General features: G+C 39.9%; 1 protein-coding gene across 1 annotated transcript in view; it reads left to right on the top strand.

Moving 5' to 3' along the window:
* The window catches only part of DNAJB11 (DnaJ heat shock protein family (Hsp40) member B11), a 21,892-nt gene extending 6,841 nt beyond the window's left edge, over positions 1–15,051 (top strand). Inside the window, exons 3-11 of the mRNA XM_027538788.1 lie at positions 888–1,044; positions 6,578–6,675; positions 8,984–9,116; positions 10,786–10,928; positions 11,681–11,763; positions 12,621–12,678; positions 13,656–13,767; positions 13,991–14,150; positions 14,607–15,051. Coding sequence (XP_027394589.1) covers positions 888–1,044; positions 6,578–6,675; positions 8,984–9,116; positions 10,786–10,928; positions 11,681–11,763; positions 12,621–12,678; positions 13,656–13,767; positions 13,991–14,150; positions 14,607–14,671 — 1,009 coding nt within the window. The 3' untranslated portion in view covers positions 14,672–15,051. The remainder of the gene's footprint in view (positions 1–887; positions 1,045–6,577; positions 6,676–8,983; positions 9,117–10,785; positions 10,929–11,680; positions 11,764–12,620; positions 12,679–13,655; positions 13,768–13,990; positions 14,151–14,606) is intronic.

Genomic DNA, 15,051 nt, shown 5'->3' with positions numbered 1-15,051 from the left:
CTGAAATTCCAATACTTTGGCCACCTGATGTGAAGAACTGACTGATTGGAAAAGACCCTGATGCTGGGAAAGATTGAAGGCAGGAGGAGAAGTGGATGACAGAGGATGAGATAGATGGATGGCATCACTAACTCGATGGACATGAGTTTGAGCAAGCTCCGGGAATTGGTGATGGACAGGGAGGCCTGGCGTGCTACAGCCATGGAGTCGCAAAGAGTCGGACACGACTGAGTGACTGAACTGACTGAATGACTGCAAAGTTGATATTTTCTCTTTTTCGGCGCAAAAATCCACAACTCATACATTCAAATGAATGTTATTCTCTTTTCAGACTTCTCTTGTTTGGGCTTTGACTTAACTTCTATGTTAACCTCTGAAGTTAATTTCAGTCACTTCATCTTTAACATTCCAAGAGTGCTACTGTTGGTCAGAACGTTTATGTGATACAATCTTTTTGCGTAAAGAAAATCATCCTTTGAGGTTATTTGATCTTTGGAAGCAGTCATTTGAAGTCAGTAATAGAGGATGACAAAGAGACTCAATTTGATTATAGAGTTCTTGCTTGGAAATAATGTGTGACCATAAAATAAGAAAATGATTTTCTTGACTAAAACTAGTAGGAGAAGAATGTCACAGATACTTTGAATAATCCTAGCATTGTTCAAAAAGTACGTAGCCTCTCATTATGATTGCTTCAATGTATGAAACTCATTACAAATTCTGGTGTGTTTTTTTTTAGTTATTCTTTCTGTGTGTCACACATGTACCTTCATTTTCCTACCTCTTTGCTCATACACAAACCTAAATGTAAAGGAAAAAAATTCACTTTTAAAAATGTAATGTATAACCTTTTAATGAAGTATCTTCTCCCTCTCCTGCATCCCCAGGCGAGACTTCTATAAGATCTTGGGGGTGCCTCGCAGTGCCTCTATAAAGGATATTAAAAAGGCCTACAGGAAACTAGCCCTGCAGCTTCATCCTGACCGGAATCCTGATGATCCACGAGCACAGGAGAAATTCCAGGATCTGGGTGCTGCTTATGAGGTGAGTCAGGAAGAAGGTAAAGTATAAATAAAACCTGCAGATACAGAAAAGACTGTGTAACGCAGAGTAACACTCCCATTTTTCAGGTCACTTTTTAAAAGAAATAGACAACAGATAAAAGTAGTACTCAATGCTATATTGTACATGTATTTTAGAAGGTACTACACTTCCTTCCCCTTTTCATATCAGCATTTGTTTTATTAAGGAGAGTAGTGTTAACAAAGATGAATGAAAGCAGATAGAATTGGTAGATTAATTAGTAGATTGATCTTCGGTCGGTGTGTTTGGAAGTTGGAGCCAGAAGCAGAAACAAAATCTAAATGAGGATTGCAAATCCACCTGCCTATATGGACCAGGCAGATAATATGCATGGCAGGTATAAGATAAAACAGGAGAGTGGATATTCTGCCGCCATTTTAGCAATCAACAGGGAATGAAGAGGACTGTGACAAACTGAAGACTTGACTCATTTCAAGGGAGCAGCTGGTGTTCAACCCCAACCAGTTTTTGCCATATATAGAAGTAAGCACTGTGTTGCCAGATCATTTAATTTTTCTAGAGGAGTGGAATTCCTGATTTTTTTGGTAAATTTTCCTGGTTATAACATGTTGGGAAGTAATTCAATTTAAAATTTTCTTTTATGTGCAGATCAAAGAAAACATAGCTATAGTTTGAATTTGCAACCTCTAATCTAGAGGTTAAAACACTTTGATGTGTATCATTTCATTTAATCTTCATTAGGACAACATGAAATATAGTAGAGCTGGGCATATTCTTATTCCCATTTTCTTTCTTTCTTTTTCATTTTTAACAACACAGAGGAATATTTACTGAATCCTTAATCACCTTTTTTGCTATTTGAAAAACCATTTCACACAGAACCATTTTACAGAACACAATGGTGAAAAAATTTTTACAAATAAGCAACTGATAATCTTTCATGTGTATTAATTTAAGAGTTAGCTGCTTTGCATGTGTTGCAATTCACCTTTCTCCTAGAAATAGGATAAGAGATCTGTGGTTTTATTTTTTTTCAGCTTTGTTGAGATATAATTGATAAATGAAATTGTAAGATATTTAAAGTGTGCCTTGTGGTGATTTGATATGTGTATACATTGTGAAAGGATTTTGCTCAATCCATCACATCATGTATTTCTTTTTATAGTGAGGACATTTAAGTTCTGCTTTCTTCACAACTTGCAGCTATACAATACAGTGTTATCAATTCTAGTCACCATTTATTCCCATTTCCTAAAAGGGCACAGAAAAAAATAATTTGACTCCAGTAGTCAGGGAGCTACAGCTTCTGAATTCAGATTAAATCCCTGTATAGTGAGAAGATTGGAAACAAGTCTGAAAAATATTTTAGTGGGAAAAAACCACAAAGACGGGATTCCAAGGCCTCCTGGGTTAAAGAAGTGAATGAAGTAAAAGTGATTTATATGCTCATGAAACTTAAAACTAATGGGGTTTCCCTTTCTTCTCTCAACACCTATAGGACCAAAATTCTTAACCTTAGGCTCACAAATAAACTTGAGAGGGTTGGTGGACCCTCTTAAATTACTGTATGTAACATTTTGTTTCTTGTTAATATGGATTCCATGTTTTGCACTTTATTTACCATGAATACTCCCATTGCTTGCTAGAAACCCAATAATAAAAAATATTTTCTGGGAGAACTGTTGCTAAGAATTTTCCGTGCTCTTTATAGATTCTGCATGTTGTTTCACCATGACCTAGGCAGGCTATACATGCATCATTCAATGAGATTGCAATTTAACTCAGAACCTTTCTAGTCCCCAGTTCAAATTTTCTTTCTTCTTTGCGTCTTTCACTTGATTGCCTATCTTTGGCCCTTGAATAAATTAGTGTCCACAAATCAAAATCTCACTAAAGTTGAAGGGTCTATTGTGAATACATCTGTCTTCTCTACTGAGCTGAGATTACTGCAGGCATTTTAATTAGTTGAGACTGGTTGATTGGCCAGTCAACTAAGAAATTCCTTTCTTTCTCTTAAAAAAAAAAGTTTCCAAGACTGTAATAAAACTGCATTCTTTAGATAGAAGAGAAGTGAGGAGTAAGTGAATGATAATAGATAACTTTGAGGGTAGTTTTGGATGAGTTATTACAGAAGCCTCCTATGTCCAAAAAGAAGCTGACTTAAAAATAGTCTTTGTTTGGAGGGGTTTGAAATGGAATTTCTTATGGATCCAATCTGGAATTCATTTCTTTGCCAAGACAAGAACAGAGAAGTGGACTTGAAAGTGAAAATATTGAAAATCCTGATCACATAATAATGAGGTTTTTTTTGTTTGTTTTTTAAGTTAACTCTGCCCATTTCTATTTCCCCAAAGTAGCTTTTTTTTTTTTTAAGGATATTTATCAAACCCTTTATTTTTCACCTGCTCTATCATAGTGGCTTTAGTTGAGTACTCTAGTCATTTCTAGTCTAACTCATTTCTCTTTGATTTTAAGAATGCTCACTTTCTTATACACTGACTTTCTTCTTATCCTTCTGAATGTATCTTAAATGTTAATAGATTTTTTTACTGTGGTTCCTTACACATCATTCAGGCCCTGAGCCAAAAATGTGTCCTATTTACATATGCCAATCAGATCTTCCCTTTCTTTTGCTGAGTCAACAAGCCCCATATACTTCCAACCTTTTTTTTTCCTGAGCCAACACAAGCATGAGTTTCAAAGAACTTTTTCCTTCAGTCTGCTATCTAAATAGAAATGTAAGAATACCAAAGAACATAAAGTTGTTTAATTTTCAAAGTTATGTTGTTGTTTAGTTGCTAAGTTCTGTCAGTCTCTTTGCGATGCCATGGGACTGTAGCCCTCCAGGCTCCTCTGTCCATGGAATTCTCCAGACAGGAATTCTGGAGAGGGTTGCCATTTCCTTCTCCAGGGAGTCTTCCCAATCCAGGGATCAAACCCGCATCTCCTGCTTAGCAGGCGGATTCTTTACCACTGAGCTACCAGGGAAGCCCCTTCAAAGTGCATATATTTCAGAATGCTGTCAATAAATGGGAGGCTTTTTTTGGAAGGCAGATTTTGAATAACACTGAAGTTTATTTTGTTTTACATTCTTTATTCTAGATATGAAATGGTCCCATGAGAAAGCATATACTTATGACTGAGCATCTAGTTTTGTAAAACCATTAAAACTTCAGTCAGTTCAGTTCAGTTCAGTCACTCAGTCGCGTCCAACTCTTTGTGACCGCATGAATCGCAGCATGCCAGGCCTCCCTGTCCATCACCAACTCACAGAGTTCACTGAGACTCATGTCCATCAAGTCAGTGATACCATCCAGCCATCTCATCCTCTGTTGTCCCCTTCTCCTCCTGCCCCCAGTCCTCCCAGCATCAGAGTCTTTTCCAATGAGTCAACTCTTTGCATGAGGTGGTCAAAGTACTGGAGTTTCAGCTTTAGCATCATTCCTTCCAAAGAAATCCCAGGGCTGATCTCCTTCAGAATGGACTGGTTGATCTCCTTGCAGTCCAAGAGACTCTCAAGAGTCTTCTCCAACACCACAGTTCAAAAGCATCAATTCTTCGGGGCTCAGCTTTCTTCACAGTCCAACTCTCACATCCACACATGACTACTGGAAAAACCATAGCCTTGACTAGACAGACCTTTGTTGGCAAAGTAATGTCTCTGCTTTTGAATATGCTATCTAGGTTGGTCATAACTTTCCTTCCAAGGAGTAAGCGTCTTTTAATTTCATGGCTGCAGTCACCATCTGCAGTGATTTTGGAGCCCAAAAAAATAAAGTCAGCCACTGTTTCCACTGTTTCCCCATCTATTTCCCATGAAGTGATGGGACCAGATGTCATGATCTTCGTTTTCTGAATGTTGAGCTTTAAGCCAACTTTTTCACTTTCCTCTTTCACTTTCATCAAGAGGCTTTTTAGTTCCTCTTCACTTTCTGCCAGAAGGGTGGTGTCATCTGCATATCTGAGGTTATTGATATTTCTCCGGCAATCTTGATTCCAGCTTGTGCTTCCTCCAGCCCAGCATTTCTCATGATGTATTCTGCATATAAGTTAAATAAGCAGGGTGACAATACACAGCCTTGACGTACTCCTTTTCCTATTTGGAACCAGTCTGTTGTTCCATGTCCAGTTCTAACTGTTGTTTCCTGACCTGCATATAAGTTTCTCAAGAGGCAGGTCAGGTGGTCTGGTATTCCCATCTCTTTCAGAATTTTCCACAGTTTATTGTGATCCACACAGTCAAAGGTTTTGGCATAGTCAATAAAGCAGAGATAGGTATTTTTCTGGAACTCTCTTGCTTTTTCGATGATCCAGTGGATGTTGGCAATTTGATCTCTGGCTCCTCTGCCTTTTCTAAAACCAGCTTGAACATCTGGAAGTTCACGGTTCAGGTATTGCTGAAGCCTGGCTTGGAGAATTTTGAGCATTACTTTACTAGTGTGTGAGATGAGTGCAATTGTGTGGTAGTTTGAGCATTCTTTGGCATTGCCTTTCTTTGGGATTGGAATGAAAACTGACCTTTTCCAGTCCTGTGGCCACTGCTGAGTTTTCCAAATTTGCTGGCATATTGAGCGCAGCACTTTCAGAGCATCATCTTTCAGGATTTGAAAGAGCTCAACTGGAATTCCATCACCTCCACTAGCTTTGTTCATAGTGATGCTATCTAAGGCCCACTTGACTTCACATTCCAGGATGTCTGGCTCTAGGTCAGTGATCACACCATCGTGATTATCTTGGTCGTGAAGATCTTTTATTAAAACTTTAGAAAGTCTTTTTTCAAGTTGTGAAATTGAGCTTGAGCATCCTTTGTAGAGCAGTGTCCCTTTTCACTCTTTGCAATTCAGACTCAGGGCGTTATGAGCTGTATGTGCCAGACAGCACTCTTCCACAAATGGATTTCTACATATATCAAAAGAATGAAAGGGGAATATGAAAATATCGCAGTGTAGACCTTTCTGGAGACCTTTCATTTGATTCCCTCGACTTTCCAATCTCTTAATTTGTCTGGGGTAGTGTCGGGTAGAGCTTATGGTATAGATACGTGAGGCTGAGCAAAGTTGAAGGCTGTCCTTATTTACTGCTTCTGTGACTAATGACAGTCTTGTCTGGCGGGTTTATAGTTTAGAGAGATAATATAGCATAGTGGTTAGCAGCCTAAGTATGGGAGTCAAACTACATGGGAAGTGAACCTGAGGAATTCATCTCACTCTTTCCTGTTACTGCCCTCACATTCATAGCCATGTCGCTAATCTTGTTAGTGCTAATCTGCATGATGTTTATGCAGCTAGGTGAGTTCTGATCAATTTAAATTAAAAACATGAGTTGAGCATTGTGAAAAGTTACAAAATGAACGCTGATCAAAGAATTTACTAACTCTTAAACATGCCTTAATACCGTACATAATAAAAACCACAATCCACTAAAATTTTACACACAGTATCAGAGTTAAAAAATTTTAAAACATAAATGTGAATGCACCTTATCAAACCATTACCAATTCATAATCGTTTCCTCCACTGGCTTTTGCCCCCAGGTTCTATCGGATAGTGAGAAACGGAAACAGTATGATACATATGGTGAAGAGGGCTTGAAAGATGGGCATCAGAGCTCCCATGGAGACATTTTTTCACAGTAAGTAATTTATCCATCTGCAAGGTATTAGTGTCTGAGAGTGGATCACTTAGTGATTATTAAAGAATTATCCTTGCTCCCTTGTTCAGAATCTTTTGATGAAGAGTACAACTCAACTGATCCTTGACCAGAAGGTCATTCATCATCCTTTGTATGGGAATATACTTCTCTATTTTCACAAAGCTCAAGCAAAGACAGGTAGTACTTACAGGGATGTCCTCCTAGCCAACCATATCAGTTGAATCAATCCCGACTCTGTTGAGGGTGATATATGTTGGAAACCAGTTCCATTTGTCTCCTCGCTGTCTTCAAATCTGCAAACCACTTACTGAGCAAGGTGATTCTTGTAAGAGAGAGAAATTCCTGCCGCTATACCCAAAGCTGCCTCTTCATCCTGGCAGCAAGAAAGGGATGATTGTGATCATCAGCATTGGTGGAAGGAGTCAGGGCAGAGACTGTCCGTCTCTTGCTGCTCCCAGCTTTCTGAGGAGGCTGAGTGGCTGGATGATAAACACCTTACCTTCCCACTCTTTGAGGCCCACTTTATTGAACATTTGAATTTTCATGTGCTCTGATGATGCATAAACAGGAGGTCCTGATTGGGGGTTTTGAGTCAAATTATAAATAAAAAGATATTTGAATATGCATTTCTGTGGGGAGGATGCAGTGCTTTCTTCAGATTCTTAAAGAGTTTTGTGAACTCAAAAAAAGTAAGAATCACAGTTGCTATGTTTAGTGTTTGGGGGTGATGGTAGATTTTTAGGACCTGTGAAGATGTGTGAGTAATACGGTTAGGAAATCCTCCTCTTCCGCAGGATTGATTTGGCTGCTTTAGCCTACCAGGGAAGTGTTCTGTTCGAACCTCTTGGCAGTTAGAAGTGATAGCCAGAGATGCCAGAAAGAGAAAAGGCTCTGCCCATGCCCCTCCTGCACCAAAATCCTCCCCCTCTGCTTTTATTCAAGATTCAGGGAGTCTATTCACCGAGACTGGGGTTTTTTTTGTCTTTTTTTTTTTCTGGAGGGAGGGGTTGAGGGGTTGTATAGTTGTCATCACTATGCTGACATCTGAGACTTCTTAACCAAAATTTAAGATTATGATTAGAACTCCTATGAAGTTAAAGGTCATTGTTTATATTAACCTTAAAGTGATGCTTTAAATATTTAAAGTGATGCTTCTGTTATTTAACACAAGTTAATTTTGATCGTATGAGACCAGAACTTCCTTTTCTGTCAGATCCAGAGTTTTACTGAGGCTGATGCTTTTTTAGTTTAATTATGTATCCAAGATTTTTGTACAAAGCAGTAGCTTCTTTCACCAAAGTTAGTATCTAAAAAGCATATAAAGGTGAACACTACAAGAGTCCAAAATTACTACTGGGTTCAGCAATACATGGGCTTATATATACTATACCCTTTCTCAATATCTCCATTATATTCTGGTATTTGTCAGCATTAAAGAGATTTTTTTTCATTGATTAAGAATTCACTGGCATACTTTATACACTGTACTGTATGTCTTCAGTTCAGTTCAGTCGCTCAGTCGTGTCCGACTCTGCGACCCCATGAATCACAGCACGCCAGGCCTCCCTGTCCATCCCCAACTCCCGGAGTTCACTCACACTCACATCCATCGAGTCAGTGATGCTATCCAACCATCTCATCCTCTGTCGTCCCCTTCTCCTCCTGCCCCCAAGCCCTCCCAGCATCAGAGTCTTTTCCAATGAGTCAACTCTTCTCATGAGATGGCCAAAGTACTGGAGTTTCAGCTTTAGCATCATTCCTTCCAAAGAAATCCCAGGACTGATCTCCTTTAGAATGGACTGGTTGGATCTCCTTGCAGTCCAAGGGACTCTCAAGAGTCTTCTCCAACACCACAGTTCAAAAGCATCAATTCTTCGGCGCTCAGCCTTCTTCACAGTCCAACTCTCACATCCATACATGACCACTGGAAAAATCATAGCCTTGACTAGATGGACCTTTGTTGGCAAAGTAATGTCTCTGCTTTTGAATATGCGATCTAGGTTGGTCATAACTTTCTTTCCAAGGAGTAAGCGTCTTTTAATTTCATGGCTGCAATCTAGACAATATTAAAAAGTTTTTTGTGTTGGGGCAATATATATGTGCTGTATATCTATACTATAAATACTATATAAGTTATAGATGATGTTATTACTTCAGTGTATGTATTAAAAATGTCTTTCAGTTTTGCTCATTGGTAGGTCACAGTATTTTATCAGTGTGAAGAAAACTAAAATTGTAAGAGGTGAATTCTGATTTCTTTTCCTGATGATTTTACACTTACCAACAGCTTCTTTGGAGATTTTGGTTTCATGTTTGGAGGAACCCCTCGTCAGCAAGACAGAAATATTCCAAGAGGAAGTGATATTATTGTAGATCTAGAAGTCACTTTGGAAGAAGTGTATGCAGGAAATTTTGTAGAAGTAAGTCCAAATTATTCAGCTCTTCATATTCTCTAGAATGTGTTCTTATGACTAAAACTAAGAGGTTTTTGGGTACCTTCTCTGTCTTTTAGGAAGGGGGGCAGTGCATAGAATTGAATTAATCATAATCCTTGGTTCATGATACGCTGTAATTGTTATGAACTCATCTCTCAGCCCCAGAACTTAATAAAACAATAAACCATGACTTGTATCTACCTACATGCTACTTCCCTATCCCATCCCCCACCTCCCTTCCAAGGTGACTACGTCGTATCCTGAGTTTCGTCTCTGTTGCCACTCCTTGTTTATTTGTTCTATTATATGTGTATGTATACCTGAATAGTATTTCGTTCACTCACATTGTTTCTGGCTTTCTGAAAACATCATCAGACTGTACATTATCTTGTGAGACTGCCCTTTTTTTTACTTACTCTTAATATTGTCGGGATTCACCCATGTTGTTGCTTACAGCTATAATTCTACTGAATAGAATTTCACTGCGACCACACTGGATCAATAAGCATGTAGGTTGTTTCCAGTTTTTTTCCAATTCCAAACAGCGCTTTTAGGAAGCCTTATACCTATGTTCAAGTACAGAGAATAATTTCCCATGTTCCCTTGCAGGCCTGTTGTCTGTAGTCATTGACTATACATAAAGTACACATCACTTTCTTGTAGTTAGCATGCTCCTAAACAAATTCCTTGTTAATCTAATTATTGTAAAGAATATATGTATGTGACCTTGCTATTTAAATGCCCCCACGGTCGATTCTTTTTAAGAAAAATAATTACTCTAAAAGAGCATAGTGGTTAGAAGTACAGACGTTGGAGCTAGCCTGCCTGATTTAGAGTCCTGGCTCTGCCGTACATTGGTTGTGTGACCTTGGTCATATTACTGAGCCTTGCTGTACTCTCATTCCATTCTCTGTAAAATGGAGACGATAGCGGCATCTATGTCATAAAGAGTTCGTAAATATATGTGATTAGGGCCTTGCTTGGCACACAGTAAGTGCCATAACTGTCAGCTCTAATTACTTTTATTGTTTATTCTGTTGAACTGGGCTTCATACATTCGTAGGCTTTGAGGGATTTTTCTCCAAGCATTTGCCTCATTCAGCGGCATAGACATGCGTTTCTTCATATATTTTAGTTTCCTTTGATTTGGAGGGATCAGAATGTTCGATTGCAGTCAGCTACAAGGAGATGCTCATTGTGTCTCTTCTTACAGGCTGAGTATCTAGACTGAGGCAGCATTGGAAAACACTGCCAGATTGAGTTGCCTGAAACAAGGAAGTGTTTTCATGAGGTTAATCATGGCTAATCTTGGAGTGGGAGCCACATGCCAGCTTTTGAAGGCTGTGGTTGTTCTTCAGGGCTCCTGCTTTACACAGCTCAGATTTCTCAAGAAATAGTAATTCTGTGGACTATGTTAACTCAGTAGTATTTCTTTGTGGCTTGGAGAAAGTGATCCTATTTGAGTCCGTTAAAGATCCATTTACTACAGTCCTGTGTGGGGGCTGACTTGTAACTCCTCCAGGACTTCTCTCAGCTGTGGGTCTCTCTGAAGGATGGCTTGGGAGAGAAGGGAAGGTTCCAGCCCACATCCAGTGAGGAAACTGAAATCTGGGGGATGCAAAAGAGAAGCTTATGCTGTGTGTGCACTTCCTAGGTGGTTAGAAACAAACCCGTGGCGAGGCAGGCCCCTGGCAAACGGAAGTGCAACTGCAGGCAGGAGATGCGGACCACCCAGCTGGGCCCCGGGCGCTTCCAGATGACCCAGGAGGTGGTCTGCGACGAGTGCCCGAATGTCAAGTGAGTAGAAGCACCTTGTTTGCTCTGCCAAGGGACACTTTAATCATCTCATTGGTCTAATAAAATGCCAATGGTCCATACCTAGATTTTTTTCCTTCCCTCTCTTCCTCATGTCCTGCCAGAGGAAAGAAATTAACATTTTTGTTTCTTCTTAAAGTATCTCTTCTGAATATCTTCTTTTATGTCTATAAACTAATCAGCTTTATTTCTGAATATTCTTAAGGCTGTTGGTATTCCATTTTTTTCTACTTGGAATATTTAGAGCAATCTTACATGTCCAGCTAAATTTCAGATTAGAGACATACTGTTTGCTGATTATATTATGAACACAACTATATAATTGAACCTTCAGTTGTATATATTAAATCTAGCTATTTGTGGGATCAGGGGAAAAAATCAAATAGGATAAACTCACCTGTTAGATTTTCTGATAAACATGACACTGTCCTTTCAGGTGGACATTTATGTAAGTGTAAGTGGTTTTCTCTGCTACTGATCCTCGTGTTAAAGCAGCCAGCCCACTGTAGGCCCTTTTGGAACCAGTGGTTGTGTGATTACTTGATATATAGAAGCTTTGCCCTGGCATTTGGCAGGTGGAAGGTGTAAGTGGATATCAAGTGGCTTTGTCATCTAGAGATACAGACTAGTCTTCCAAGAAAAAGTAGATTGAGTAGATAAAATTTGAATTATCTGTGTCTGGGATTTGGTTTATATTTTCATTTGTTTTTCCTTTTAAATTCTCTTTGTCTCAGACTAGTGAATGAAGAACGAACACTGGAGGTAGAAATTGAACCTGGGGTGAGAGACGGCATGGAGTACCCCTTCATTGGAGAAGGTGAAATATTGACATTGATGTTTTATTACCGTAACTTTCTGCTCTCTGATTGCTTATGAAACCTCCCACCTCACCCCACACTTCATGGCCACATAGTAAATGCATGCATCATTTCCAACACACTTCCATCGTTTTTTAGGACACAGGAAGCCTTTTGTGACCATCTTTAAGCTCTAGCATTACTGTTTATCCTCTGAATACAATGGCCAAAAGTTACTGTCCAGTAGCCTAAATTGGGCTTCCCAGGTGGCACTGGTGATAAAGAACCTGCTTGCCAGTGCAGGGGGCATAAGAAACGTGGGTTTGATCCCTAGATCAGGAAGATCCCCTGGAGGAACGCATAGCAACCCCCTTCAGTATTCTTGCCTAGAGAATCCCATGGACAGAGGAGCCTGGAGGACTATGGTCCATGGGGTTGCAAAGAATCAGACACGACTGAGCGACCTAGCATGCACACACAGCCTGAATTATATCAAAGTTTAAGATGTTCAGAACTTAATGGAGTAATGTGAACTCTGCAATAAAAGAAGAGATGTAACTCTAATTGGCATTAATAAGATGCTCTCAGACCTCATTTTGGGGTTAAATTTAAAACTCTAGAAGAAAAAATAGCTTTATAAGGTTCAGAAATCAGTGAATCATTCTTTGTTTAGGAAATAGGTCAACTTATTTACTTCTGTGCCTGAGGCACAGGTGAGCCTCACTAATCTGAAATTTGATATAACCAGGTAGAGAGACTGCGCTCACAGATAGGCTTAACGGTCAAAGCCCAAGTTAGTGGCTTTAAAAACTTTTTTCAGCTACCAAACAGATTTGCAGTGTTCCGCTTACAATGTGTGGTAATCTCTTCTGAGTAGGTGAGCCTCACGTGGATGGAGAGCCAGGAGACCTGCGGTTCCGAATCAAAGTTGTCAAGTAAGTCATCTCAGTTTGGAAGCCTTCTTTGGGTTGGAGCCTCTTATTGAGTCTAAATATTTATTTACTCAGGACTTAAGATTCTGAAAGATGTTGGGAGGAGAGCATTGACAAGACAAGTAAGGAGCTGTGAAAGAGAAGCAGACAAGGAGGTCAGAGATATTAACTGAGGAAATGCGCCCTATGCAATAATGGGAGACTTTTCCATAGAAACGACCTACTGTGACGTCATCTGCAGCTGCTGGGCAGCTTCCCTGGTTGCCTCTCTTCAACATGCAGTGCCCCTTACATAAGAATTTTGCCTGGAACTCAGGCTTTCTTGTTTACCATCTTGGAGACCAGTGATGCCTCTACTTCTAAGGATTCATTGAAACAGGATTCCCACCCAAATATGGAGAAATGGGCCCCCAGTGCCAAAGACTTTTATCTCTCTCATAGCACTCCTTAATCTCAGTGATCTTTCCCCAGTGTTCTTCATCTGCCTTGTCTTTCTGATCACTTCCCGGGAAACTGGGATATGTTCTGTTCCATGAATAAACCTAGTCCCTTCTCAAGTCCATATCTGCCAGAATTCCCTCTTGTCCTGTCCCCAGCCTCCCATGCACCCTCCTTATCTATAGCTTCAGAGCTGACTGGGCCTTATAAACCCAGCTCTGGGATTCCCGCTGATCTCTGATGCCCTTCTCCCCCAATTCCACGGCCAGAAGTTGTCCTTCTCTTTTTTCCATAATCTGATTACTTGTATTTTAATTATATGCTTTTGCTGTTGCTGATCATAAGCTCCTGAAGATGAGGGTTTAATAAATCCTACTAACTTTATAGTCTCTATTAATACTGTACACAAAGGAGTGTCTTAAGAGATGCTTATTGTTTGAAAGAGTGGTATCCATCCTTTTCCATGACTTGTCTAAAACCTTTTTGAACTCTCCCAAAAAAAGGCTTTGAAAGTTACTGATGTTTACCTTGTTCCCTTCCAGGCACTCAATATTTGAAAGGCGAGGAGATGACTTATACACAAATGTGACAATCTCCCTCGTAGAGTCCCTGGTGGGCTTTGATATGGACATTACTCACTTGGATGGTCACAAGGTAAGCAAACTAGTTCTTTTAAAAGTCTGTCCTTTTAAAGCCTTCTTGTGGCTGATGTTGAGGTTACTTTAGTCCTTTGCAGCCACAGAGACATGTTTTGCTCGCCCCTTCATCCTGATGCTCTGCTGAGCTGTGACATGAGCTCTGGGTATCAGTGCTCACCAGAAGCTGTGTTGTGCTCCGAGAGTACAGTCCTTCTCTAGCATCCCCTTTTGCTTTTCAGGTACATATTTCCCGCGATAAGATCACCAGACCCGGAGCCAAGCTATGGAAGAAAGGGGAAGGGCTCCCCAACTTTGACAACAACAACATCAAGGGCTCTTTAATAATCACTTTCGATGTGGATTTTCCAAAAGAACAGTTGTCAGAGGAAGCAAGAGAAGGTGAGGGTATAATGTTTACTGTTCAGGGAAAGATGAGATCTGCTTTAGAAGGATCAGAGGCTTGGAGGGTGAAGGCTGCAATGGTTGCTTGAGAAGAGGGCCCAGGTGGTGGGTTGTAAGTAAAAAGGAAAAGGTAAAGGAAAGAGGTCAAAAGTGGAAAGAGGACAAAGAAGAAGGGATGGAAGACAGCTGAAGAACTTTCTGTCCATTCCAGTTGCCTCTTCTCATGGGATTTTGTGCGATGTGTGTGTTGTGTGTCTGCCTGAGACACAAAGACAAGGGCTCACCTTGGACGTGCGTGTATGGGTATCCACATGTGATGAAGTTGGACAAGGGTAGTTACTTGTTTAATTCCAATCCTTGCTTGTCCTAGGGCCTTTTGTGGAGCCTCTCTGTGAAACATGCTCTTTAAGCTGCATTTTTGTTAATGGAGTCATTTGTTCATTCTTTCCCCAGGTATCAAACAGCTACTGAAACAAGGATCAGTGCAGAAGGTTTACAATGGACTGCAAGGATATTAAGAATGAATAAAATTGGACTTTGTTTTAAAATAAGTGAATCAGCGATATTTATTATCTGCAGGGGTTTTTTTTGTGTGTGTATTTGTTTTCATTTTCAATATGCAAGTTTGGTTTTTTTTCTTCTAATGACAGTCATGAAATGAGTAAGCAGGCTTAAGAATTTGTCCATTTGTGTTGAGAAAAGAATGACCAGCAAAAGGTTTAACAATACCTCTCCCTTTGGGATTTATGTCTGGTGCTGCCGCCCAAGTTTCAAGAATTAAAGCTGCAAGAGGACTCCAGAAGACACTGTACAAAGGGTTGGAGTTAATTGTTAGCTGTTTCATTTGAAATGCCAACTGGAGAAGTCTGTTTTTAAATACATTCTGTTGTTAATTTTT

The sequence above is a fragment of the Bos indicus x Bos taurus genome, chromosome 1 (genome assembly GCF_003369695.1).
Source record: "Bos indicus x Bos taurus breed Angus x Brahman F1 hybrid chromosome 1, Bos_hybrid_MaternalHap_v2.0, whole genome shotgun sequence".
NCBI lineage: Eukaryota > Metazoa > Chordata > Mammalia > Artiodactyla > Bovidae > Bos > Bos indicus x Bos taurus.
Note: the sequence above shows the minus strand (reverse complement) of the source record. Positions and strands in the feature narration are given on the sequence as shown.